The following is a 27,220-nucleotide window of genomic DNA, read 5'->3' on the forward strand; positions in this document are numbered from 1 at the left end:
TTCCTTATTATCGTCCTACCTCTAGCAAAATTATTAAGCGAGCCGAAAACCCTAGAAAGCTAAATCCATTGGTTTTACTACGTAGAAGAGCACTATGTTAAAATTAGAACTCTTAAACTTCCGCGACCTCTCTAGTACTAAGGACTAAGTTTTTATAGTTCTGGTAACTCCTAAATCCAGTTTTTTTAATACGGCCTCCCCCCCTAAAAAATACGTAAATTAGGCTAATGTGAATTCTTTAAAGTTGTACTTTAATTGCTTATACACTGGTGTTACTAGGAAGTACTTATATATTAAAACATTTACTAGGATATTATATCTAAATACCCTAATTTATGCAATTTAAGTAACTTTCTACTTAGATATAATGGTTAAATAAAATAAGGCTAAGTAAATAGGGTTTATACCCTTTTAACATATATAAGAGTAATAAATAGTAGAGTAGGTGCCAGAGGTATAGTATTTGGCTAGCCTAGTAGGAACGTATATAAATAGAGTTGTATAAAAAGGTAATAAAGGCAAGGTAATAGAGCGGGGCGTAAAATATAAAGTAATTAGGTAAATAAATATTTACGGCCTTATAAGCTAACGTCTGCTATATAGTAATAGTACTAACCCCTAACTTTAGCTAGCTTTAGCCACCTTAAAACCTAAAAGCCTTAACACTTTATTAAGGCGCTAATACTAAAACCCCCTAGTTATAGACGTCTGTAGAGGAGATCACTATTATCCTAACTATCTATATTAGCCAGTTCCATTAACTTACTAATTTCATAGTCTTATTTATTAATACAATAATAGAAACAATAGGGAAGCGGGTAGTAGACTCTATTTACTTAATTTTATAGGAAAATAGATAGGATAAGTAACGATAAAATGGATAAAGTAGAGAAGATGTAAGGATAATTAGGCTGCGGATACAAGCGGTAGGATAAAGGGATTTAGACTAGCTTAGCTAATAGGTATAAAATAAAACTAACCGAAATAGTGTCTAAAATGTTTTAGGAATATTTTAGAAATACTATTTTAGCTAAGCCTATACTTGTTTATTTAATCCTAACTACCCTCCTTTAAAAATATTAAGTAAACTAAAAATAGTTAACCTTACAGCTATTCTTAACGAGTATTACCCTAATACTATATTACGCACTATATTTAAAGACATAAGCGGAATATTAATCTTTAGCCCTTTTTATTTAGCTAACTTCTTTTAAGAGAGTGGAAATCCTCTATAATATTATTAAAGCCATTAATCCTAAAAAACTCTTAAACCCTAATATAAGGTTAAGAACCGTATATGCGTAATAAGCTATAAATAAAGTAAAAACTCTTGCGTTTAGGACTTTACTTATACCTTTACTAGCTAAGTAAAAAGAGGAACTAGTAAAGTTCTTTAAGCCTTAGAGCCTCTAGCCTAATAACGCCGAGTTTAAGTCTAATAGTATTAAGTTTAGTGGTGTTAAACCCAATCTTAGTGGCGTTAAACTTAATCCTAGTAGTACTAAATCTAATCCTAGTGGCGTTGAATCTAAGCTTAATAATATTAAGTCTAAAACTAAAAGCACTAAATCTAAACCTAAAATCGCTAGACCTAAATGGAGGGATATCGAATCTAAGTCTGAAAACGTTAAAGCTAGAACGAAACAATCCAACCTAAAGGCAGAATTCTACCGAAAAATCTATAATATACGAAAAGTTATATATCGAAAAGAAGCTAACGCCATCCGCTGGATTTTCTATATACTATTCTTTCGCGATCTTCTAATCCAGTTCACTAATAGGGAAAAAACGATATAGGACTTTTACCCCGTGGAAAGGGACTTGGTTTACTTATTAAAAAGGTTTATATATAAGTTATAGGTAAACTAGCACTTCCTATAACGGCTAATAATATCGCCATATAGGCAAAATTTGGGCAACTATATTATCTTATCAGTGCTAAGGTAGGAGAGAGCGCTTAGTTTCTATTTGCGGATTATATCTTTAGAGACAAGTAGGTTATATTCCTAAGTTCGCGTTATTTAGTGCTCACGTACTACCTTAGATAGATAGAAAAGGTCCTAAAGACAGCCTTTAGCTTAGCTAGCATTCTTAAACCTATTAAGAAACTAATCCCTAAAGAAGTAAATAAATATAACGCGAATAAAGTGGCGAAGGAGATCTGCGACTTCCAGTTAGAACTATACTAATTTTACTTAGAGTTACTAGGGCCTATAAAACGGTATCTAAATATAAATAACTTAGGATTGGCTTATTTAAAGCGGCGTTAGATACCTAAATAAACTATTAATTAAACCTTTTTTAAGTCTAGCTTACAACCCCCGGCTAAACTAGAAATATATTTAGTAAATTAAATAGTATAAGAATAAGTAGGCAGAACAAATTATCTAAACTCTATTAAGATAAATAGTTATAGCATTTCTAGTAAGATTTAGATAATATTGGTTTAAAACCTTACTAACTTACTAGGCAATATACATTGATAGACACTACTTAAAAACTTTAATTTTGCTAATTTCCGGTTAAACTTCGCAGACTTTAGTTTAGATTTTGCCACCTTTATGCTAGAATTAGCTAACTTTAATCTAGACTTAAATAACTTTAACCTACTTAATCCTAGTATAGAAGTATCCTAACTAGGCTAATAGGAGATAGAATACTATATCCCTACTAATAAAAGCCGGCTTGCCGGATGCGTAAAAGATAGTATACCTAAGCGATAGGACGATATATTTATAGGTGGCTTTATTAATGGATATATCTTTATTAGTGGATATGTCTTTATTAGCGGATATGTCTTTATTAGTGGATATATCTTTATTAGTAGATATATCTTTATTAGTAGATATGTTTTTATTAGTAGATATATATATAGGTAGGCTTTAGATATTAAGAGGAATGATAAACTAATCTTTTAGTGTTTCTATTCTGGCTTTATCTTTTAAATAAAAAACTACCTAGCTTTTTAGAAGTAGCTTAGCAGTTAGTATATATACAGAAACCTATACTAGCTCCGCTTATAGTTATATAGAGCCTAGTTATAGATAAAGTTCTAATTTTATTACCTAGCCCTTCTATAACGTATTTCTCTAAATTAGGCTCTAAAGCTTTAACCTAAACATTTCCTCTATCGCTAAGATATAAGGATACTAATTTAATATGGTTAAGAGCGTCTAGTGGGACCTCCTCTAAATGTTTGGGTATGGATAGCGTTTATATTAGGGAAACTATTTCTATAAAAAGGGAGGGTATTATATAGGGCGTTATATAATTAAGTAGCTGGAATAGTAAAGTCTGCCTAGAGATCTTAGTATTTAAATTAGTAAAGTTTAATAGAAGTATAACTACCGCTTTGCGAGCGTAAGTCACTATAGTGTAACGAAAAGGATTTAATAATGCCTTTCAGTAGAGGGGCTTAGTGGGGCTTAGTTAGGCATTCGCTAGCCGGCTTATTAGGCTTATTTTAGTTAGGCTAAATTTAACAGCTTCGCTTATATTCCGCAGTGAGCCTTATTAATTAACTAAGCCCCTTATAGCTAGCGATAATTATAAGGCTAAAGTCGCGCGTGGCGTCCTATCACCATCTAATAGGCTATTAATATCGCCTTTTATACCGTCTAGCCTCCTAGAACGGCTTTAAGCCATCCTTAACTTCACAGATTACCGGTAGCCCCGTATTTAATTACTGTTTATAAAGCGAGGCGGTATTTACCCTTTTTTTATAGCGTTTACCATCTCTATATATAAATAATACTCTATTGTCTGCGATCTCGATATATACACGTAGGTTAGTTAATCTTAAGTATACCGTGCCCTTTATTACGCACTAGATTATATTCTAGGACTAAGAATTACCTATTTAGGCCTTTAACGGTAAGAATTTACTTTTAATCTAGATTATAGAGTTATATTACTAATACCTTGTTTATTTTAATACTAGCTCTTAATAGTTTACCTACCTATAGGATTAAGCTATATGTATATAAGTTTAATCTAAAAACTTCCAACTAAAGCGCCCTTATTATTATAGTGCCGACTAAAGGTATAGGCCGCATTTAGTATAGCCCAATCCTTATTTACCGTATAAATAGTTGTTCTAAGACCTCCCGCCTAACTCTTATCTATTATTACCTCCTTATACTAAAATATTATAGAGAGTAAACGTTGAAATTTTCTATATCCCTATATCTTATTCTAAACCATAGAGCGATTTAAGATATTTAATTATATTTATCTCTTCCTTTTAACCGTTTCCTTCCTTTTCTGCACCGTCTAGTCTTTAAGGTTATAGTCATTATTAGTTATATAGAAGAAGCAGCCCGCTTATATATTGTGGATAGTGGTAGAAGTTATAGCCAGCTATATATCATGTGTCTATACATTGCTTAGCCGAAAACCCTATAACTTAGGTATTTAACCAGATGTTTAACATGGTTAATAACATCATCGCTTATAACTGCACTCAATAGGTTGTTCTTTTTATTATAGATTGCTTGCGATTAGTGTTTATAGTGGCGATAATTATCAAGGCCTATAACCGACTTTCCAGCCAATAGTACCCGTTCGAAAACTCCTCGCTTAACCGCCCTATCATCTACCTCCTTATCTACGACCATCCTATCTACCAAACATACTATAGTTTTATCTTTAGAAGAAGAAAGAGCTAGGAAATAAGACAAAAGGGCCTAATAACTCTATGACCTAGAGATCTGAAAGAGAAAGTAGGAGGAATAGGCACAGATCTAAAAGACGGAATAGGAAGAGAAGTTTTACTAGGCAAGGCTAGCCGCTCTAAAGCAGCCTGCTCTACTAGAGCATATCTCTACTACTAAGGCAGATAAACTAGGTAAGTCCTATAACCTACCGGAAGGCTTAGGCACGCTTAAGCTTAACCTCCCTAGCCTAGCTAGAAGAGACCTTTATAATATATAGAAAGGATCCTTTTACCTAGAGAACCTAGCCCGTTTATGGGTATACTCTAGCCGCTTAGACCTTTCTAATGTGGCTACTATTAAAAACGGAAAGCTTATTTTAAAGAGACCTACTACTAGCTATAAGGTCTACGAGAATAAGGAGGTCTGGTTTACTGGATTTACGAACTACGTAGTGATTATAAGCACTCTCTATATATGCCCAACCAACCTCTATATAAGAATGTTGCTCTGGATAAATAAGATCTACAACTACTCCGCGACCTATAACTAGACCTCCATCCTAGACCTCGCGCTTAACTACTATAGGTATGTTATAGATCGTAATTAGCTTAAGCCTAGTAACTGGGATATACCTACCCAGTTTAAGGCCCTATACTACTGGGCAGCCAATATAAAGGCATGGAGCTAGGGACTTAAAGTCCGTAGTATAGCATCAAAAAGATCGCGAAAGAATACCTCTCCTCCCCTTCCCTCTAGCAAGCCCTGTTATAGCTAGAATAACCAGCAGGCTTATAGAGAAGATCTATATAGTTACTGCCACGCATGCTCTAAATACGACAAAAACCACCCATTAAAGTCGTGCCCTAGGTAGCTTACCGCCGTAAGTAGTTAGACCTAGGATTCGATAGTAAATAAAGATATCTTCCTAGATTTAACTATTTAGATGGACCTGCTATAGACGCTAAGACTCTAAGGTAGGCCTAATTTAGTACCTCTTTTCAAAACTTACTTATAAACGACTTTCCTGGCTAACTCACCATTACCTTTAAGACCTCTCGCTTGGAGCACGCTCCTTTATAGGTACCCTAGAAATCTTTTAGCAATTTTATAAGGCATCCTTACCTATAGGGCGGAGATAGGTCCCTTATTACCTATACTACCTAATATCTGCAAAAACCACCTCTCCTTATACGATAACAAAGACCTTATCTCTAAAAAGATCGTTACTAACCTGGCCCTAGGCCGTATATAGGCTACCAACTCTATAGTTACCTTACCCCTAGGCCTAGTGCCTAAGGCAAATGGCGGCTTCCGCTGTATTTATAACTTTTCTTTACCTAAGGGCTTTTTAGTTAATGACTCTATTAACCCAGCCTAGGTAGCACTATACTATACCCAAATAAAGACTATACTAGCATACGTAATTATAGCTAGTAGAGGCTGCTATCTAGTTAAACAAGACATTAAAGATGCCTTCCGGATAGTGCCCGTTTTAGTGCGGTCGCGTTACCTACTTGGCTTTATCTAGAAGGGAGTTATATACGTCGAATGCTGTCTGCTATTTGGCTTATAAATAGCCCTATTCCTTTTTAACTTATTCGCTGAAGGTCTCTACTAGATCCTAGTATAATAGATTAACTCCGCTATTAAGCACTACCTTAATAATTTTATATTTGTGGTTAAGTGTTTAACTATACTGCTATTACTAAGGGAGGTATACCTCTCGGTTACTAACTAGCTAGGGGTACCCTAAAATAATATAAAGAATATTAAAGGTACGGAGGCGGAAGTATTAGGTTATACTATTAACACTATAGTAATAGAGATAAAACTCTTACTAGTTAAGTAATAGAAAGCTATTAATTAGGTAACTAAAGCCCTCTAAAAGGGCTAGCTATTATTATAGCAAGCCTAATAACTAGCGGGCCGCCTAGTATAGTGTGTAAGAGTTATCCGCCTTAGGCGCTTATACTCTTGCTCCTTATAGGACTTTATAATAAAATGGCCTACTAGGTTATTAAAAAATATGCCCTAGCGCCTCCCCCTAGAGCTAAAAGAAGACCTTAACCTCTAGCTTAAGGTTCTTATATTAAGTAACAGTATACTATTTTTTAATAATAAGGAGAGGCCGTAGTTTTACTTGTTTACTAACGCCTTATTACTTAAAGGCTATAGAGGCTTCTACTTTAGTGGAGAGAATAGCCACTAGCCTAATTATGCGGCTTCCCTACCCTAGGCCTAGGCCTTTAACTGTTATCCCCTACTAGACTAGGCGGATAACTATATTAACCTAAAAGAGATATATGCTATTGCGAAGGCATTTAAAAAGTGGTTATTAGTTTGGCGGTATAGGTCTCTTTATATTTATATAGATAATATAGTTGCTTATAGCGGCATTTAGAATAATATTGTAAAAGGTTCTGGAAACCGATTACTTTGAGAGATACTTATATCCTTAATAACAAATAATATTACTATAATAACCATATGGGTCTCCAGCGCCAACAATAGGCTTACTAATACTCTCTCGCGATTTAACCGCAAGAAATTATTATTACTGTGCCCTAAGTGGTAAATAAATGACGGCTTTTTGCTAGATAAATAACGGCTTCTTGCTAAATAAAGGACGGCTTCTTGCTGGATAAATAAAGGCTTCTTACTAGAAAAATAATATCTCTTCTCTAGGTGGCTGCTAACTCTTATAGTTGACCTAAAGTCGTTTAATTAACCCCCCCTAACCTTCTAGAGTGAGATCGGTGGGTTTTATTGCTTTTTACTACTTATATAGCATAGCTTGGTAGCCAATATAAGGAAAGGCTACTCCTCCGCTATTAAGAGCTGGGAGGCCTTCTTAGCCCTAAACAGTTTATTACCGTATTTAGCTAAGAGGATGAACTTAGGGGAGTGGATTACCTAACAAGCGTTTAGTACAGCCGCCTCTCTAATAGGCAGGATTAAGCCAGAAACCCTCTCTAACTATATCTCCGTAATCTAATCTCGTTATATAGACCTAGGTTACTTAATCGCTGCCTTTAAAGATTATACTATTAAAAGGGCCTTAGCGGGGGCTATATTACTATTTCTATTTACTAAGAAGACCAAACTACCAATTATAAAGGATATCTTAAACAAGATTATTACCTCTAGACCCTATAAGGCGGATACAAACGTAGACGCGGTATTTACAATGGCGTTTGCGGGTTTCCTACGTATAGGAGAGATTACGTACCTAAATAGGAAAGCTAAGGACTTTAGCACTATGAGGGCCCTCCGTAATAATATTAGGATCGCCCCTAATGGCTATTTAATAGTCTTCTACCTAAAATAGAGCAAGATAGATAAAACCTATAGTGGCGTTAATATCTAGATCGCCGCTATGCTAGGAGATTGTCTATGCCCTATGGCCGCGATAATACGGTTATTTAACCGTAACCCCCGGCCTCTATTAGATCTATTATTTAGCGTTAATAATAAAGCATTTTTAGCGCTAGTAGTGCGTAAGATTCTATTAACCCGCCTAGCCGCTGGCGGTATTCTGCCTAACGGCTACTTTAACCACTTTTTCTGTAGGGGTGTAGCGCAGTATATATATAATTGTGGCTTTGCAGAGTTATAAACGGCGTAGTTAGGTTAATAGACATTAGATACGGTGAAACTTTATTATAATACCTTAGAAACAAAATAACTTTAATTAAACTTAAACTTTTAGCAGAGTATGCCTATACTGGCTAGGGAAGCCTAATATAGGGACTCTATACTTTCTGTTACGGGACTACCCTATAATACCTTACACACGCTACCTGCTGCATTCTACCGCAATCTGCCGTATTCTGCTATATTCTGCCTACCACCGTAAAATTGTCCTATATTTGTAACACCCGCAATATTAGTAATATCCATAACCTTTGCCAAGTTCTGTTAAGTCTACCAAATTCTGCTAGGATTATGGTAACTTGTTAACTAAGCGACTAAGTTAACAATATATACCTATTCTCCTTGCTTTCTTACCTTCTTTCCTTATATAATGTCTTAATTTTATTATATAGTTTATACTACGGAAATCGCTCCCATTTTAACTTAATTCTTTATAGGTAGTAGGCGCTTTGCTAGTGGGCACTGGGTAGGATTTAGGCCAGATCTCCAAAGTTTAGGCCTAAAAAGCCTTATAAACGCTAGGATATTGCCTAGATCCCGCCCTATAGGCCTGTACCCCCTATAATTAATATATTTGAAATGGACTATAACCTGTTTGTACTGTGCGAGAGATAGATATTATATGTTTATACATTGCTTGGCCGAAAACCCTATAACTTAGGTATTTAACCAGATGTTTAACACGGTTAATAACATCATTGCTTATAACTACACTTAATAGGTTATTCTTTTTACCTACCTACCCCCCTTACGATATATATTAGATTAGTTACTTATAGTCCTGTTTAGGTCTAGCGGCGGGCTATCCTATTAGGGGCACCGGGTAGGATTTAGGCTAGATCTCCGAAGTTTAGGCCTAAAAAGCCTTATAAACGCTAGGATATCGCCTAGATCCCGCCCTATAGGCCTATACCCCCTATAATCGATATATTTGAAATGGATTATAACCTGTTCGTGCCGTGCGAGAAATAGATAAGAGTTTAAATTTTACGACTACTAGTAGATTTTAATGGTACTGCTAGGTTATAGAAGGTATTCTCCACGCTATATCCTAGTAAATTACTATATATATATACGTATAAACCTACTCTATATAGAATATAGCTCTATACTAACTGGATATTTAGACCTTCTTAGAAGTTCCAATACTTATATAGAGTAGTATTTAGATGCTTTTATATCTCGAAATAGTTCGGTTACCTCAGAAAAGGAATTATTATTTTGGTTTTTTCCTAACCTCCTATACCCTTAAAGCCACCCATTTAATTCTCCTCGCTGTTAATTAATTAACGACCAATATCTATAGAGTTTGGCGTCTTATAATACTAGTTCTATAGATATTTTTAGTAGCTGGGCTCTCTATCCCATATAGAATACCTTAGCTTACTAAAGCTAAGCCGCTACTTATAGAATAGCCTTAAGCTAGTAATACTAAAAGCTAGGGGGATTGTATAGAGGATCTCTTAGTAATTATACTTTACCTATAGCCAAAGGGCCCAGAAATATGGTTTTTAATTTATATAGTGGGTATTATACAAGTCTTAAATAGGCCACTAGTGATTTTACTATTAATATTAGTGGGTGCACTTCTAACTACTCTTAAGCCTTTTGGTATATGTATTTATACCGTTTTTTAATAGTATTTACTAACCAGTTTTTAAAGGTCCCTTACCCGTTTAAGAACTTTGGTTCTATATAGAGTCGCTACTTTACTTTTTTGTAACACTGCCTATACTACTAGTAAAAGCGTAGATTACGACGTCTTTAAAGCGCAATATTAAAGAGGAAGCCCTTAGATATATTATAAAACTATTAACGGACTTTTATAATAATAAAAGCTCTATAGAAGTTATAGAGGTTATAAACCTAAGAGAACGGTTTGTTAATTTTGTGGATTACCTATTATTTAATACAATACCTTCTATAATTAATATTATCACCATTATAGTCTATCTGTCGCACTTTATTAATGGATATATTGGACTTATTATAATAGCCGTAGTTGTCTTATAAATCTAGGCCGAACTTACTAAGAATCCTAAGCTTTTTCGGATGCGTTAAGATTATACTATAATGCGATATAGGGAAAGCTAGTGTCACGGAACCCCACCGCAGGGGCCTCCATAGGAGAGCCCCGTGCTCTCGCGTACACCTCGCGTATAGCTTATGTCAGCTACGCGTAGGTATATCACCTCCTTACGCCCTCGACCCTTACGATNGATCGCGNAACGTCTTGTANACTCCTCGAATANATACGTCTTGTAGCCACTGCCCCGTCCCGTGATATTACGTTGCGCCTTTTTACTACTAACACCTAGCCTACGACCAATTCTACGTCTCTGCAATACTATAGGCGCTGCCAGAAGCAGCGTGCCTATAAGTTACCTTACTTTATACTTCTAAGGAACCCATAATAGTAAGATGATATTCCTTACTAGCTACTATATTAAACCCAAAGAACAATCCAATACCTATACTTAACCTACGACGCCAATTAATCCCAGGAGAATTCGATTTATTAGCCCTAGCCTTAACCCCTAAGGAGATGAATACCGATAATGTTTTATCTTTTATTAACTATATAACTATAGATAAGTAAGCGGAAGGGCTACTACCTATTAAAATCGAAATACGAGACGCTGAGACGTTTGTAAAAATGGTAGTACGAGAACCTAATAAATACTACCGCTTTCTATAGAACTACTATTTAAAGCTTATATGAGCCGAGATGCATATTGCCTAAGATCGCAATATTATCCAAGACCTATAAGCTTGTGAGGCGCTTGCCGATAATATATGTTAAGAAACTAAAGACGACCTTTGCGTGTCTGAACGCGACGTCTAATAGTTAAAGAAGGCTGAGATCGTACTTATTGCTATAGTTACTAAAAGAGAAGGCATAATTAAATACCTATAATCTTAGCTTAATGAGCACATTTGTAATAACGCTAGACACCTCTTTACTGTATATAACGCCACTTAAGTTTTTACGCCCCCGGCAACTTTACCTACTCGACGCTTAATAGAGGGTTAGCGCTAAGCAGCCTTACCTAATAAGAACCCCTACTAAAGCGATAATAAAAGCTATAACGACTAAACCTAAGCTGCTACTGTAGGGTCTAATACATATTACCCTGATCCCCTAGTTTTCTAGGGAGACTGTAAAGAATACAGCCATTAGAAGATGTAAATCCGCGAGAAACTAACTTAGAGCGCCTGCCTTTTTCCTATAGAAGATACTAAGATTGGCTATATTATTAGGCGAATAAAGGGTATACTATTTAATAGACTCTTTGCCTAATGGGAAACCAATAGCCCCTAAAAGTGGTAGTCCCACTAAGAAGTCCTTAACGATTTTAACCTAATATACCGCGACTATAACCTACTAGCCACCAACTAAGCTAAACTATGTGCCTTAAAGATAAGCCCTACCGAATTATTTAATGAGTTCTATGTTAAATTTTAGGAATATACTGGAGCCCTCGCCTGAGATAATACTAAAGACTAGGAAGATTTCTTTAAAAAAGTCACTTATTGCCTTAGTTACGCAGCCGCTAGCTATAACTATAATAATGTTTATAATATGGTAGCAGCTATATAGAAGATTAAACGACGACTGAATTAGATCGCTACTGTAAACTCTTACCCGAAGACCTCCTTATAGAAGCCCTCTGGACCTACTAAACCACCGACGCCTACTACCCTAAGTAACACTACTAGTCCTAATATTAACCTTTCTATACTAACCTTCCCGTAGAAGCTACTAGACGGAGAATGCGAGCTACTTTAGAAGCTAAAGCGTTGCTATAGATGTTGTTAAGAAGGCTGTTATAGCTATAGCCTAAACTGCCTAATAGCTAGGTTTAGTAGCCGCCGCCTAATACCTAACTTAGTACCTTAAACACCAAATACGTTGCTATATACTACTACCGTATAAGACAAAGATGTAGTAATAGCGGTAGAGTTGGATATAGAAACGGAAAACGCCAAGTTTTAGCCCTAAGTTGTAGGTTAAGACGCCCTGATGATAAGGGGATTTATATATTGGCCTGCTTAATAAATAACTTAGTAAAGATAAATGGACGGAAATAGATAGTTTTACCTGTAATAGGAACTACTGCTAAAAAATAATATAAAAGCCGTTCCATAATTAATTGTAGAGCTACTAATAAATTTATAGATACCTAATTCGTGTGTACTTATAACCTACCTACCTTACCCCTTACTAAAGCCCGCGCCCTATAACTCGCTAACGGTAGTTGTACTGTATAGAAGATTACTTATATAGCATAACTCTACCTAGATATAAATGGGCACTAGGAAGAACTCTAGGCCTATATTATACTACTTGCTAACTACCCTATTATCCTTAGAATAAACTGGCTTAAATAATATAACCCCGCCATTAACTGGAAAAAGAGAGAAGTAACCTTTAACTCTAAATACTGTAAAGAGACCTGCCTAGGATATGGCCTAGCCGCCTCTATCTACTCCCTAGGATACTAACCTAAGGAACCCCTTATTACCCTACCTATGACCAACTACCACTATATAAGTGCCGCGGCCTTCTACCGCATAGTATATAGGAAAGGCTGGACTATTACCGTAGCCTTTTAATTACGACTATATAAGCTTAATAAAGAATAGGACTACGTCCTCTATAGTAATAGGATAGATATAGTCGACCTNNTAGAAAANNATGCCCCNNNAAAACTCTANGGACTTTTACCTTTAGACTTTAAGAAGTTTATAAAGCTTAAAAAAGGACTTACTAATAAGGAACTCCGTAAGCTCCTCCCTAAGAGGTACTATAACTTTATTAACGTGTGCTTATAAAAGAGCGTAGATATACTCCCCCTATATTAACCTAATAACTATGCTATTAATATTAAATAAGGAAAAATGCTACCCTATAAGAGACCCTACCTAATGTTAAAAGATAAACTTTTAGTTGTTAAAAAGTATATTGACGAACACCTTAACAAAGGGTTTATTCGCCCCAGTATATCCCTAGTAGCCACCCCTATCCTCCTTACTAAGAAGCTAGAAGGAGGTATTTAATTCTATGTTAACTATAGAGGACTTAACGCTATTATAATTAAGAACCAATACCCTATACCGCTTATATGTGAGACTCTTAAGTGGCTTAGCTAAGCCAAAATCTATACTAAGCTCGATATTATCGCTGCCTTTAACCGCCTCTAAATACGAGAAGGTGACGAATGGAAAACCGCATTTGTATCGCACTTTGGCCAATTCAAATATACTATTATGCCCTTTAGCGTATATAACGGCCCAGGCAGCTTCTAAAGCTATATTAATAACGCCTTATAGGACTACCTTAACGACTTCTGCTCTGCGTACCTGGACGATATACTTATTTACAGCAATGACCCTTTTAAGTATACCGAGTATGTTTAAAAGGTCCTACAGCGCCTTAGGGACGTAGGATTTTATATTAATTTAAAGAAGTGCGAATTCTTAGTTATAGAAGTAAAATACCTTAAACTAATTATTACTACTAAGGGTGTCTGTATAGACCCTAAGAAGGTACGTATAATTACTAAATGGTAAACCCCTAACTGTATTAAAGACGTATAAGCTTTCCTTGGTTTTGCTAACTTCTATTAAAAATTTATATATAACTTCTTAGGTGTTGTAGCACTACTTATAGTAATAATGCGAACGAAGGGCCTTTCTGTAAAAGGAAGAAAAATATATTTATATTTTATCTAGACGCCTAAATATGAGAAGGCGTTCTAAGACCTTAAAGATGCTTTTACTAAAGCACCTATTCTAGCTTACTTTATACTAGGACGATAACTCTATCTTAAGACTAACTCCTTAAACTACATTAACGTAGGCGTTCTTTTTTAGATAGGTGATAACGGTCTTCTCTACCTAGTCGCATTCTATTTATCTAAGCTTATACTATAAGAATGTAACTATAAGATTTATAATAAGGAACTTCTTGCAATTGTATAAGCGTTTAAGGAATTTTAACCGGAACTCTCCTTAGCAGAACCTAACTAGCTAACTAAAGTCCTTATGGATTATTGCAACCTTAAGTACTTTATAACTATAAAATAGCTAAATTGACGCTAAGTACGCTAGAACGAGTTTTTCTCTAGTTTTAACTTTAAAATTGTATATAGGCTAGGAGTATAAGGTACTAAGCCTAATAGCCTAACACGCCGCTTATAAGACCTTCCTTAGTCTAAAGATGACCCCCGCAACTAGTTCTAACAATAAATAATCCTAAAAGTACGGAATTTGGCCCTAGGTATGCTACCTATAATAGAGCCAACTATACCTTAGCTCCACACTATAGAACTAAAATCACCTCCTAAAATTAATAAGCTTATTACTACGGCATATAACACCTCTGTTAACCTATTACTGCATTAACTTATTGCCGTAAAGACTGCTGGCGCCTGTACGCTGCTAACTAAACTCTAAAGCTTAGGCTAGATTAATATGGCAGCCTTAGAAGTAAAAGAGAATAGGCTCTATTATAGAGGCCGTCTATTTGTCCCTAACTTAGAAAATCTATAACGGCAACTAATTTAAATGGCCCACGACCTCTGATTAAGCGGCTATTTAGGTAGAGGAGGAACCTATAAGCTTCTTAGCCGATACTACTTCTAGCCTAAAATGATAGACTTAGTTAAACGCTTTATAGGCGCCTGCTACGGTTATAAGCGCGCTAAGGCCTTTAATATAAAGTACTAAGGACTACTATACCCTCTACTAGTACCTATATGATAATGGGCAGATATCGCCATAGATTTCGTTATTAACCTACTACCCTATAAGTGATATGGCCGTACCTATAAGAATATTCTTATGATAATATGCCGACTTATAAAAGAGCGCCACTATGTCCTAATTGAAGGCGTAGCCGTTAGCGACGTTACTAACGCCTTTTTTCGCGAAATCTACTGATTATATAGGTTACTTAACTCGATTACGTCCGACTAAGGCATATAGTTCGGCTCTAATATATGGAGACGAATCTGCTAACGCTTTGGTATCTTTATTAAGATATCTATATCCTTCTATTATAAAACTGCTGGGTAACCGGAAAACGCTAATGCTAGTATAAAAGCGTACCTATGACAGGTAGTTGCCTATAGTTAAAATAACTAGGTAGATTACCTCCTACTAGGTAAATTCGCAGCGAATAACTATGTCTTAACTACTATAGGACTTACCCCGTTTTTCGCGAATAAGGGATATTACCCCTAATCCGGTATAGAACCACCAGAACCTATTAATAAGAAACTGCTATATGGAAAACGCCTTAAGATACTACTTGCCGACTAGTATGCAGACCGTATAAAAAATCTACTTAACTACTATAAGGGAGAAATAGCCTGGGCTTAAGTAAAGTAGGCTTACTTTGCTAACTGTTATAGAACGCCACCACCGGAGATGCGTGTTGGCGACTGGGTATAGCTAAATACACGCAATATCTCTATATAGAGGCCTATAAAGTTACTTAATTATAAGAACCTCGGCCCCTACCTAATTAAATGAGTTATTAATAGGGGAGCCGTATATAAGCTAGAGCTTCTGCCTACCCTAGCCACCCGCGGGATATAGCCTATATTTTACCTATAGCTACTACACCTTTATTAGCCTAACCTTTTACCGGGGCAGATACAGCCTAAACCCCTACTAGTACTAATCTGAGATAAGAACAAAGATAAGAACTATAAGGAGTGGACCGTTAAACAAATTATTAACTCTAAATACTTTGGTAAAGGTAGAGGACGACGGCTCTACTACAGAGCTATATACACAGGATTTAATATAGATTAGCCAGAATGGCAACTATAGGAAGACTTTAAAAATGTAAAGGATCTAATTAGCGACTTTTACTACGCGAACCTATAGAAACCGGGCCTAAGTAAAGATTTTATACCTAATCCTCTATAGGAGCCCTTATAGAGTTAAACCGTTGTATATTACCATATAGGGGTAAATTACCGTTAGATTGCCGTCAGATTGCGGCAAAGTGCGATCACGTGACCGGAATATTGTTGAGATGTCTAGGAACTTTAACTGGCGGTTAAAGTTATCTAATTGGTCGGATTCTTAGATCCCAAGCCTTATTACATAACGTTGTTTTAAGCCTTTAGTAATACCCCCCTTTCTTCTTTTCTATACCCTAAGTGTCCCTTCTATATATATATAGTAACCATAGCGTCGCCGGAGCTCCACCTCTATAGGAGGGGGGGTAGTGTTACGGAACCCTACCGCAGGGGCCTCTATAGGAGAGCCCCGTGCTTTTGCGTACACCTCGCGTATAGCTTATGTCAGCTACGCGTAGGTATATTACCTCCTTACGCCCTCGACCCTTACGATCGATCGCGTAATGTCTTGTAGACTCCTTAAATACATACGTCTTATAGCCACTGCCCCGTCCTATAATAGCTAGATTAAATACAAAGCAATAAAACATTAGAAGCTAGTAATTTTAGCTAATTATTAAGATTATAAGAACTACTAACTTTCCTCTATATTATTGGATTTTATTATACTAATACGGCGAATGTCTTAGCTGCGCTTATTTGCCAATTTGGCGGCATATATAATGAAAACAATCGGCCTAGTAATCGCAGTGTAGCTCTTAGCTCTTTATATTATAAAGGGTCTTATACCTCTAGATAGCTTATTTATTCTAATTTAATCCTAGCTAAGCATATTTAAATTTATAAACTTTAATATAAGATTATATAATATTCTTATAGATTACCTTAGTTTAGAAGAGCGCTTTTCTAAACTTCTTTAAGCTAGGCCATCTATTATCGACAAAAAAGGAGTAATAAGCCTTAAGGTTACCGCTAGGCGTATTAAATTTACCAATATCTTATTTTCCTACGCGGATAGTGACCGGCCGGCAGTAAATAAGATTAGTTTTACAGTTAAGGGCGGGAAGATTGTTACGCTTATTAAACAAAGCGGAAGCGGCAAGTCTATAGTCTTTAAGCTCTTATAACGGTTTATCGACCCTAATAAAGGGGACATTAAAATTAATAGCTAGAATACCTATAATGTTACGTTAAGTAGCCTATAAGATAATATTACAATTATCCCCTAAAGCCTTAACTTACTAAATAAGTTAATTAAGGAAATTATTATGTATGGGCTTAATACTAAGGCTAATAAGATTAAGGAAGCCTGTAAAGCCGCTTATATATATAACTAGATAATAGGTCTTAAAACCCAATACGACACCAATATTAGGAAAGAAGGTATTAAACTATTAGGTGGTAAGCGTTAACGTATTGCTATCGCGAGGGCTATTCTTAAAAATCTAAAGATTCTGCTTCTTAATAAAGCCTTATCTGCTATAGATAATCTAACGGAGGTGCCAATTTGTAAATTATTTAAAAGTTAAGTAGAATGCTAAACAACTTTAATTATTACTTATTGTCTTAATATAATTAAGTACGCTAATAATATTATTGTCTTGGAAAAAGGAGAGATAACGGAAAGAGGAAGCTATACTAAGTTACTTAGTTAACGTAGGCTATACCACATAATGTAAACTAGTGGTAAAAAGTAACGGACGGAGGTGGGGATAGAAGCTAAACGAAATGGAAAGCTAGCATATATACCTTACAGATAGTAACAATTCTATATTAGTGGGCTAGTAGTACGGGCGCGCTAAACTTATAATATATGCCGAGACTTCTATTTCCTACTTTACCTACTATATAAATTCTAGGCTTTTAGCTTTTTGTGTTTAGTAAAGAATTTTTCGGTATAGAGAAGGTCTTAATACAACTTGGCTATATTAAAGACATGCTTATTAGGCGGGGGAAAGATCCTATATATATAACCGAATTAAAGGAAAGCCTAACAAAACCTCTACGCAACTTAAGCATTAAAGAAAACTTTAAAGAAAAGCCTAATTTTAGTTCTGGATCCGCTAAGGAAGTAATAAACAACGTGAGTTTTAAATCCGCTAAAGACGAATTAGATAATAGAGCAGAGGAATAGTTATAGGAATTTATAGAGGAATAGGAATGGGAATACGTAGAGAAACGGGCATAGGAATGCGTATGGGTACCCTTTATAATGGTATTATATGGTCTAATAGCAAGTATAGTATAAATGTAACTATTACGCAAAGAGGGAGAACTATTACTATTATTAATATCCAAATTGCGTAATATGCCAACCTATTTAAAATCTAAGAGGAATAAAACAGGATCCGCTTTAACTACTAATGTCACTGTTAAATACTGACCTTAAAGGCACCACCCTATTAGGTACTAACCTTAAAGGTACCACCTTATAACTTACTACCCTATTTCTTACCATTATATATCTTACTACCTAATTTTATTACCTATTTATTACCTATTACCAACTAAGTGGCAATATCGACCTAGTAGCAATTAAGTAACAGTTAAAAATCGTTGTTAGCCTTTTATTACTTATCTAGTGTATATAGTAAGGCTCTAGAGCCTCTTATAATAAGACAGAGTTTTTATAAGTAACTTGTCCATCTAATAAACTATAAGCATTTTTAGTGTTCCCTATTCCATTATAGTATAAGACGGCGAGCGTAATTATATTAAGATTCTTAATTAATTCTAGAATTTCAATCTAAATACGTAAGCCGCTTTATATTGTTTATACGAGAGGCTTTAGGGCTAAGCTAGGATATTATATAAGGCGTTATATAAGGTATTGTTGGACTAATAGCTGCGCCTAGGATCTTAGCTAAAATAGAATATAACTTCGGCCGCACTCCTTACCATTAATTTTTATGCCCCGCACTGCTTATTATTATTCTTTATACCTAAGCTATCTTAGCTGTATATAAGATAAATAAAACGTGCTATAATATAAGTCTGCCCACTATATTCTTACGCCGTAATAATTAATAGATTAGCATAAATACGGAGATGGGTTAAATCCGTATTAGAGTAATTGCATCTATAATATATCTACAGAAATAGCGTCGGCATAACTAGCACCGGTATAACTAGCGCTAGCATAACCGGCGCTAGCATAATTAGCACTAGCATAATTAGTACTAGCATAATTAACACCAGTATAATTAATACTAGCTTAATTAGCACCTGTACAAACTTAGTCCTATATAAGAAATTTTACGCTAAACATAGTCTTTTCTAATAAAGAAGATAGTGTTAGTATAAAAGCGCGGATTAACCTACAAATGATTGTTATATATGCGGCTATACTATATACGTATATTGTTCGAATATAAGGAATAGAGAATAGTATTATATAAGTTCGGCCATTTTAATTACTAAGCTTATCCTAATTACAAAGCCAGTGTAATTACGGAGATAGTCTACACATAAAGATAAAAGAAAAATGTCCAAATTATAAATATAAAGCCTATATAACTTATAAGGGGGGAATAAAACGGAATATAATATAGGATATAATAAGTTGGACCTATATAAGCGTACCTACTTATAGTTTTATAGCACTACTAATAGTAGGACAGTATAAATATTGAAACGTATGAAGTCCTTCTATTAGGTCTTATAAGTGTTAGCATAATTAGTGTTCCTAGTACTATCTCTAGCGAGGTTAAAGGATACTTTTAGTTAATAATAGAAGGTTTTAGCCAGGTAGGTATTATAATAAATGATATAAGCTAGCTAATAGGTAGAGATACAGAATTAAATAAGTAATTTCTTTTATTTAAGGTGGCTCTAAGAGCCCTAATATACATAAGGAAATAACCCTAGTTTGACCTTTAGTGTCCATAGTCGTTTAGAGTCTAACACCTTAGTAGTAAAGCTACCTCTATGGCTAATAGAAGGAATCGCTCTAAGTACTAAGATATTTTTGTCGCCAAAGCCCTAAAAACGTAACCTAAGTAGGGATCCCTACAATAGAACTATTTTTAAGTCCGTAAATAGTATAGTGAAAGATTTGCATTAATACTAACTGCGGCCACCTTTAATGCTTGGAATTCACCGCTAAAGTAAGCCATTATATGCTGTTTTCGTATCTCTATATATATTTATGGTAAGTTTATATCCCCTAGTGGCCGCATATCTTATAGTGGCCCTATTTAGCGACCCTAAATTAGGCCTTGACCTTTACTAACCTTTACCACCTATGGTATAGCAGGAACCTAGTATATAAGTATAAAACGTATTATAGTAAGTGGCGTTTTCTTATATTTAAGGTTCAATATCCCTTTCTATAGGCTTATTAGTATCTTTACTCCTCCGTTTCTACTATTACTTACTTATCCAACTTATTGCTAAGACTCTTACCTTTAGCCGCTAGGAATAACCCATACAGTAGAGCTTTTACTATAATACCGTAGCAGGTAAGAGAGTGCTAAAACTGCGCTAAGCTATAAAAGTAGGTCAATGTTATAGCTTAGAATGTAAAAGCCTTTTAGGAAATGTAAAGTATTATATAATAAGAGAATAAGCAACTCCGGGCCTTGCTAGCAATTAATAGCGTCTTTAAGGACCAGATAAAGACCTTTTATTTATAATATCTATACCAGTCTAATAAAGAGACGTTAATAGTTATTCTAGAGACAGAAATAAATTATAGGTACTTTCTTATAACGTATCTAAAGTCTTAATTATCTATATGGCAACACACCTCAACGACTTCTAATAATTGTTGCGGTAATACTACTTTAAGCTTTATAAAGGCCGAGCAGGTTACCTAAAATTAGACTTTATTAAGCATATAGTTCTAAAATATAGGAGAGTAATTTTAGTTAAACCAGCTCGCCCTACTAACGGCTACTGGGACTACTTATAATGGAGAAACTTTAATTTATACTAAACCTACTCTAGAAGGTCCTAAAGTTAAGCATTAATTACTGTATTCTAATTGCTAGGTTGCAAAGACGAAATATAATAGGAACTCTTTATATAGTCGCTGTTAGATATATAGTAAAGAGTATAACTATAAGCGGCTATACGTTTAACGTAACACTATAGTACCTCTTAAGCAGCAATTGGAAATAAGGGCCCGTTAGGCGCTAAGCAGTATCTAAATATCTATATATTCTTATTTTAGGCACTACCGCCTTTTTAGCTTAGGGGTCTATTTCTAGTAATTCTTACTCAGCGGAAAAATAAAGGGCGGGGGTTAGTAAAGGCGAGTTTAGCATTAATGAGGCGATAAAGCGCTAGTTGTGGAAAGCAATAGCACGGCTAAGCTAGGGATTCTTATTAGCTTAGGACTTCGCAATTAGGATAGCTTAATTAGGGTTTATTAATTATAATCTTTTCTATTTTTTTCTTTTTTAGTAGTAGTGAAAAAGGAGGAGCGCTTTATCCTTACTTTTTTAAGAAACGACACCTATTATATGCATAAGCACGTATACAGACTTGCAAGTCAGGCATACCATAGTGGCTATATAAACGGTTTTGCACGATATTTGCTATTAGTTATATCTAAGATATCCTAAACTATAATATTAAAAAATATCGATTTAATTTTATAGCTATAGGCTTAGGACTAAAATACCTAGAAGCGCTCTTCTTTAGAAAATAATATGCGTTAAGGTAATCTAGTTACCTTATTTACCTTCCCCCGTTCTTTTCTAAGCCCTGCGTTCTTAACTATATCTTAAACCGCATCCTAAAGCCTATACTTTTATTAACAGCGTATAATTAGAAACAGGACCAGTGCTATTAAAATAATAGTAGTAATTATAGTAATCCCCGCGACGACTATACCGCTTATACCACTAGGACTTTTCTTGCCTATATCTACTATATTAGCTTATATCGCTAACTTTATTACAGGGTTACTTACTAAGATAAAAGCTTTTAGAGTCTTATAGAGTTTTTTTAAGGCGCAGTATAGCCTTTATGAGTTTTTGTAAGAAAGATTAAGGTTACGGTTAGTGTAATATATATTGCGATCCCTAGTAGCTGGTAATTACACCTTTTAACTACACGCCGTCCCTAATAGACCGTTAAAGTTAAAACTTAAAATTGGAAAATTATTTTAATATTTCTATTTAGTCTTTTTAATTTCCTATTTTACGATTTAAGTTTTATATTTCTTATTTATAATTTCTTCCCATTTCTTACTTCCCATTTCTTACTTCTTGTTTCCTATTTCCCGTTTCCTATTTTATATTTCTAAGATTAGTAATACTAGATATCTTTAATAAGAAACTAGAATAAATCGCTACTAAAAATATTATTTTATAGTATTTAAGAATATAAAATTATATTCTTCTACCTTTACACCAGAAATAAAACGCAAAAATGTTCTATCTCCGAGTTTCTCCTTTAATCTATCTTCTCTATCTCTTATACTAGTATTTTGCTTATACTTAGGTAGAGCGGATATTAATTTTAGATAATTATAGCGGTTTAAAAGGATCTCCTGGTTTCCCTTAAGGAAATAGTAAACTATACTGTACGCTAGAAGCATTAGCCTTGCTAATACTAATATTAAGTTCTCCGCACCTTGCCTTTCTTTATTAGCAATAAAGACGCCTATATAGCCTATCTCCTACCTCCTAATGGCCGTAATAGTAATGCTCTTTTACCTATAGACCCTATATATAAACAAACTTAGATAAATTACAACTAAATATTAGGGAGTCCTATGTTATCTACACTAATAGGAGATACTATACTGCTAATATATTAAGAAAATAGCTACGTTACCCTACTAAATCAAACCCTAGGTAAGGCCTCCTCTGGAGAAGTTTTTATTTATAAAATAGCAGTTCCTTCTCCTTCTAACTTACTACTAGTAATTTATTAGGTGTGGAATAGTAATAGAATTAGGGGGAATAGTTAGAGGCGCCTTCTTATACGAGCACCTTTTAATAATAGCAACTGCTATTAGATAAACAGCAGTCCTAAGTCTCTTCGCCGTTAAAACCTACCGTAGTAACAATATAAGGACTTTAAGGGTAACAGTTTATAGTGTGGTACCTAAGTTAAGCTGCCCTAGGACCTTGTTTATAGTAGTGTATATATACTATATTAGGTTTAGGATTGGCCTATATTACTAAATCCGCCAGTTTTGCTAAATAAAAAGTAGGAGATATATATAACTTGCGTAGATATTTAGATAATATAATACGTCTTAGATACTGGTTTATTTATAGTAACTGCTAAAAGTATAAGGAGGAATTAAGATTAGATACACTAACAGATTGTTACTGTCTTATTTAAGCATTTATTATATATTTACTGCGTTAACTTCAGAATTTAGTTATCTAGAAATTGTTTCAAATCTGCATCCTAAGCTATAGATTAAATGTTTATTTATAAATTCTATTTAAAATATAAGCAGTACTTCTAGAAGTTAGGTCCTTTTAAATCTCCTTTAAAACATACGCTTTATTATCAATTAATATCTATTAGGAGTGATAGCTAGTAATACTTAAGCTAATATTTAAAATAGTTAAGGCCGTTAATCTAATTTGTTAAACGGTTAGATTAAAAATAAGAACTCTGCTATATTAAATATAGCTCTAGAGCCTCTATATATACACTAAGAAGTTATTATCAGCTTTATATAATCTACGACATATTTAGTTAATTAGTTAAAGCTTTACACGTCAATCATTTAATTAAGGACTAATACGACGTCTAAAGTTTTATAAGTTAATACCCCCTAGCTACACAGAGCCTTCCAAGCTGTAAAAAAGGTACAAAAAGTCGCAATATTAATTTGGTGTTAAGTTAAATATACCCCTAAGAGCTCTTAATTAAATATCCCTTAAATTTGTTTCTTTCCTTAATATTAACCAGATTTAATTTGCAAACAAACGCCTTATTCTTTTAATGCGGTAGAGCCTTTATTAAATTGTCCGCAGCTATACTAGATATAGGCGTCCAATTAACCTTAATTCTTCCTGTTAATTATAAGATTAAGAGATAAAAAATTAATAATTTTATCTATTAAACGTGGCTCTAGGGCCTCTATATATATATAAGGAAGGTATAAGGAATAGAAATAGGTAGTAAGTTATAGGGTAGTAAGCAGTAGGGTAATAGGTTATAGGGTAATAGGTAATAAAGATAGTAGTAAGACGGTAGTAAGCAAACCTAATTTAGGTTAACACTTCCTTTCTTAAGCTTTTTATTAGCTCTTCCTTAAGGGCCCTTAGCTTAAGCTTATAATATTTAAGGGTTAACTAATTGCTGTACTAACCGTAATAGGCGTACGTCTATTGATCGCTATAGTATAGTAAGTTATTCTTATTATCCCAAAAGACTTTATATTTATTAAACTTTTAAAGACAGACTAGGCTTATATAAAAGTTTAGTATATATGCTATATTCTTAAACTAAATTCTCCTAGTTCCGTCTAGTGTCTAAATTGTAATCTTAGTAGTTCTAAAGTCCTTAATTAAATCTAGGCCCGTTCCAGCGTATACGAAGTTATTACTTAGCCAGAGCTCGTTAACAAATCTCAATCGATCGTTAATAGCGTGTATAGTGGTTCCAGAATTAAGGATAACATTATTATAAAGTAGATAACTAGGGAGTGTTCTAGTATCTCCCTCTTTTATTATAAAATCGTACTCTAATATAAGGTTAGTTTGTAACTAGTAAAGATATAAAAGAGTCTAACCGTCTACTCCTATTAACTCTAGTACTAAAGGATACTCTAGTAGAGCTAATCCGAGGCTTATAAGGGCTCTTAAAGCATTGTCCTCTTTCTTCTACTCCTATTCTATAGTAATTCGCTCTATTGCTTGTCCTAGTCTTTCTATAGCAAGTTTTATATATTTAATAACTTTATTATTTTTATTAAGCTTTATCTTAATTATTTTAAGTTTATGCTAAGTTTATAGCTAAAAGTCCTAAAACTATAACTTAGTTCTTAACTGCTTATCTTATAGAGATATAATAGTAATACGATCTCTAATAAGCTCTTCTTTAAGCGTATAAGTGTAGAGACATATCTAACAGCGACACACGTTAAGTTTAATAATAGGTTTAGGAAGGCTTCGGGTATAATCTATATTAGCTATAACTTAAGTAAGGCAAACAGTGTTAATAGGAGAATTTATAAAATCCTTACTTATTTAAAACGAATGTAGCTAATCTATGCGAGTTACTCTTAAGTATAGGGAGGTTCTAAGGTAAAGAAATTCTAGCTTTTAATTGATTTTAAATAGAATTATGCTATAAGCAGCAGCTAATAGTGACCGATTTCTAATAATATTGCATTTATTTACAGGCTTAAATTAAAAAATATATTACTTAATCGGTATATGCGACTATAGCTTCCACTAGGCTAGAACCCTTATAATAATGCAGCTTAATTACCCCTAGCGTTTTAAATGCTTGGATTATACCTCTTTGGCGCCAGAATCTGGGGTCTCTATATCCCTTCCCTACTTTATAGTCTTAGGCGCTTAAAATATATAATAATATACAAGTAGTATACAACCTCCTTATTTAGCCGCAGCGTAGACTATAAGGCACGCTAAGATAGCCGCTAATATTATATTAAATGGCGTTCTCTTCTAATCCTACTTGCCGGCCAAAGCGACCTTTAAACTCGCTAATAAGATATATTTTAACCGAACTATATAACCAGTTACAAATAACAGCATTATTAGTCTTTACTTAAAGCGCCAACAGCACCACTTATTCCTTACTAACCTTCTATTTTCATTACTCGAGCTATAGCTTAAGTATTTTTAGTATGCTTTAAACCCGCTAGTATTTAACACTAGGTAATTTACTAGAGTTAAACCTTACACCCTCTATTAGTAGGATTCAGCGGCATTACTATAGAGAGGTGCTAGGAGGTTTACCCTAAACTATATATTAGTCGGGGCTTTAAACTACTAGAAGACTTATTTAAATATCGTAATATAAGTTATCTTAATAGACTTATTTTTTAAATTAAGGGGTTGGGGCAAGGCGGGGAATAGATAATTTCCCTAGTATTATAGAAATAGAGGAGTAGTCCCTAAATAATTTGATTCCGCTCCCATAGGGGTAAAAAGCCCTTATAGTAGCTTCGTAGTGGGTTATAAACGCTAAGCTTAGCCCCTAAGCCTAACTATCCCGCCTAGGAAAGTGGTATCTATAGGCTTATAGCCCGCAGGGGTTATATAATCGCGTAATTGTTAGTTAATACGAGGTATATACTAGTAGGGAAAAAAAGTCTATGCGCTAAAATAAGCCGTACTCGACAAATTTCTATGTGGGTAAGTGGACCACGTAGGCTCTAAGTTAATGCGGGGCATACGCTAGTAGGGGAAAGAAGTTTATGCGCTAAAACAAGCTATATATAATAAATTCCCGTATAGGTAAGTAGACTACGCGGGCTCTAAGCCCATAAGGGGCGCGAATACGTTAGCGTAATTACTAATATAGGAAATAAGCCTATAAGGGAACAAGCCTATGCGCTAAAAAAAGCTATATACGATAAGAGCCCCTACGGGAAACTGCCTATTAATTTACTTAACTAATAACCAAAAACCTAGATCCTAACCAGAAACTTAAAATAGAAAACTAACTTTAGCTAAAGTTTAAAACTAGGTAAGGATTAGCAAAGCAGAAATTAGAAACCTAAAATTATATTTTAGGTAAATGAAACGCTATTACTTTTCGTTTTTTTTTAAAAATAATATATAAAACTTGTCGCTTTTTACGTTTATATAAACAGCACTATAGCTATAGGGTCCACTATACATGGTTTGAAATAGATATAACTGACTTACTATAGCATAAAGATAGTTTTAATAGCGAAGGCAAGTACTATAGGAAAGTGAGATTAATATACTTACTAAATAAACTATAGTTATACGCTCTTTGCGCATGGAAATCCGGAAGCTTCGTAGTATAGAGTAATAGTATCACAATTATGTTATAAAAAGCTTAGATATAATTAAAAGATAGCTATATTTTAGCTAAGAACCGGAAGATAAAGGCAAC

General features: G+C 34.5%; 1 protein-coding gene across 1 annotated transcript; it reads left to right on the forward strand.

Annotated features, from left to right (window-relative positions):
* Positions 1 to 17,106: 17,106 nt before the first annotated feature.
* K441DRAFT_533420 (uncharacterized protein) lies at positions 17,107 to 17,313 on the forward strand (the record flags this gene model as incomplete). Its single annotated transcript, XM_067642282.1, has 1 exon — positions 17,107 to 17,313. A coding segment is annotated over one exon (207 nt), but the record flags the coding sequence as incomplete, so codon positions are not given.
* Positions 17,314 to 27,220: the final 9,907 nt, after the last annotated feature.

Source organism: Cenococcum geophilum (assembly GCF_001692895.1).
Source record: "Cenococcum geophilum 1.58 unplaced genomic scaffold K441scaffold_2, whole genome shotgun sequence".
Lineage (NCBI taxonomy): Eukaryota > Fungi > Ascomycota > Dothideomycetes > Gloniales > Gloniaceae > Cenococcum > Cenococcum geophilum.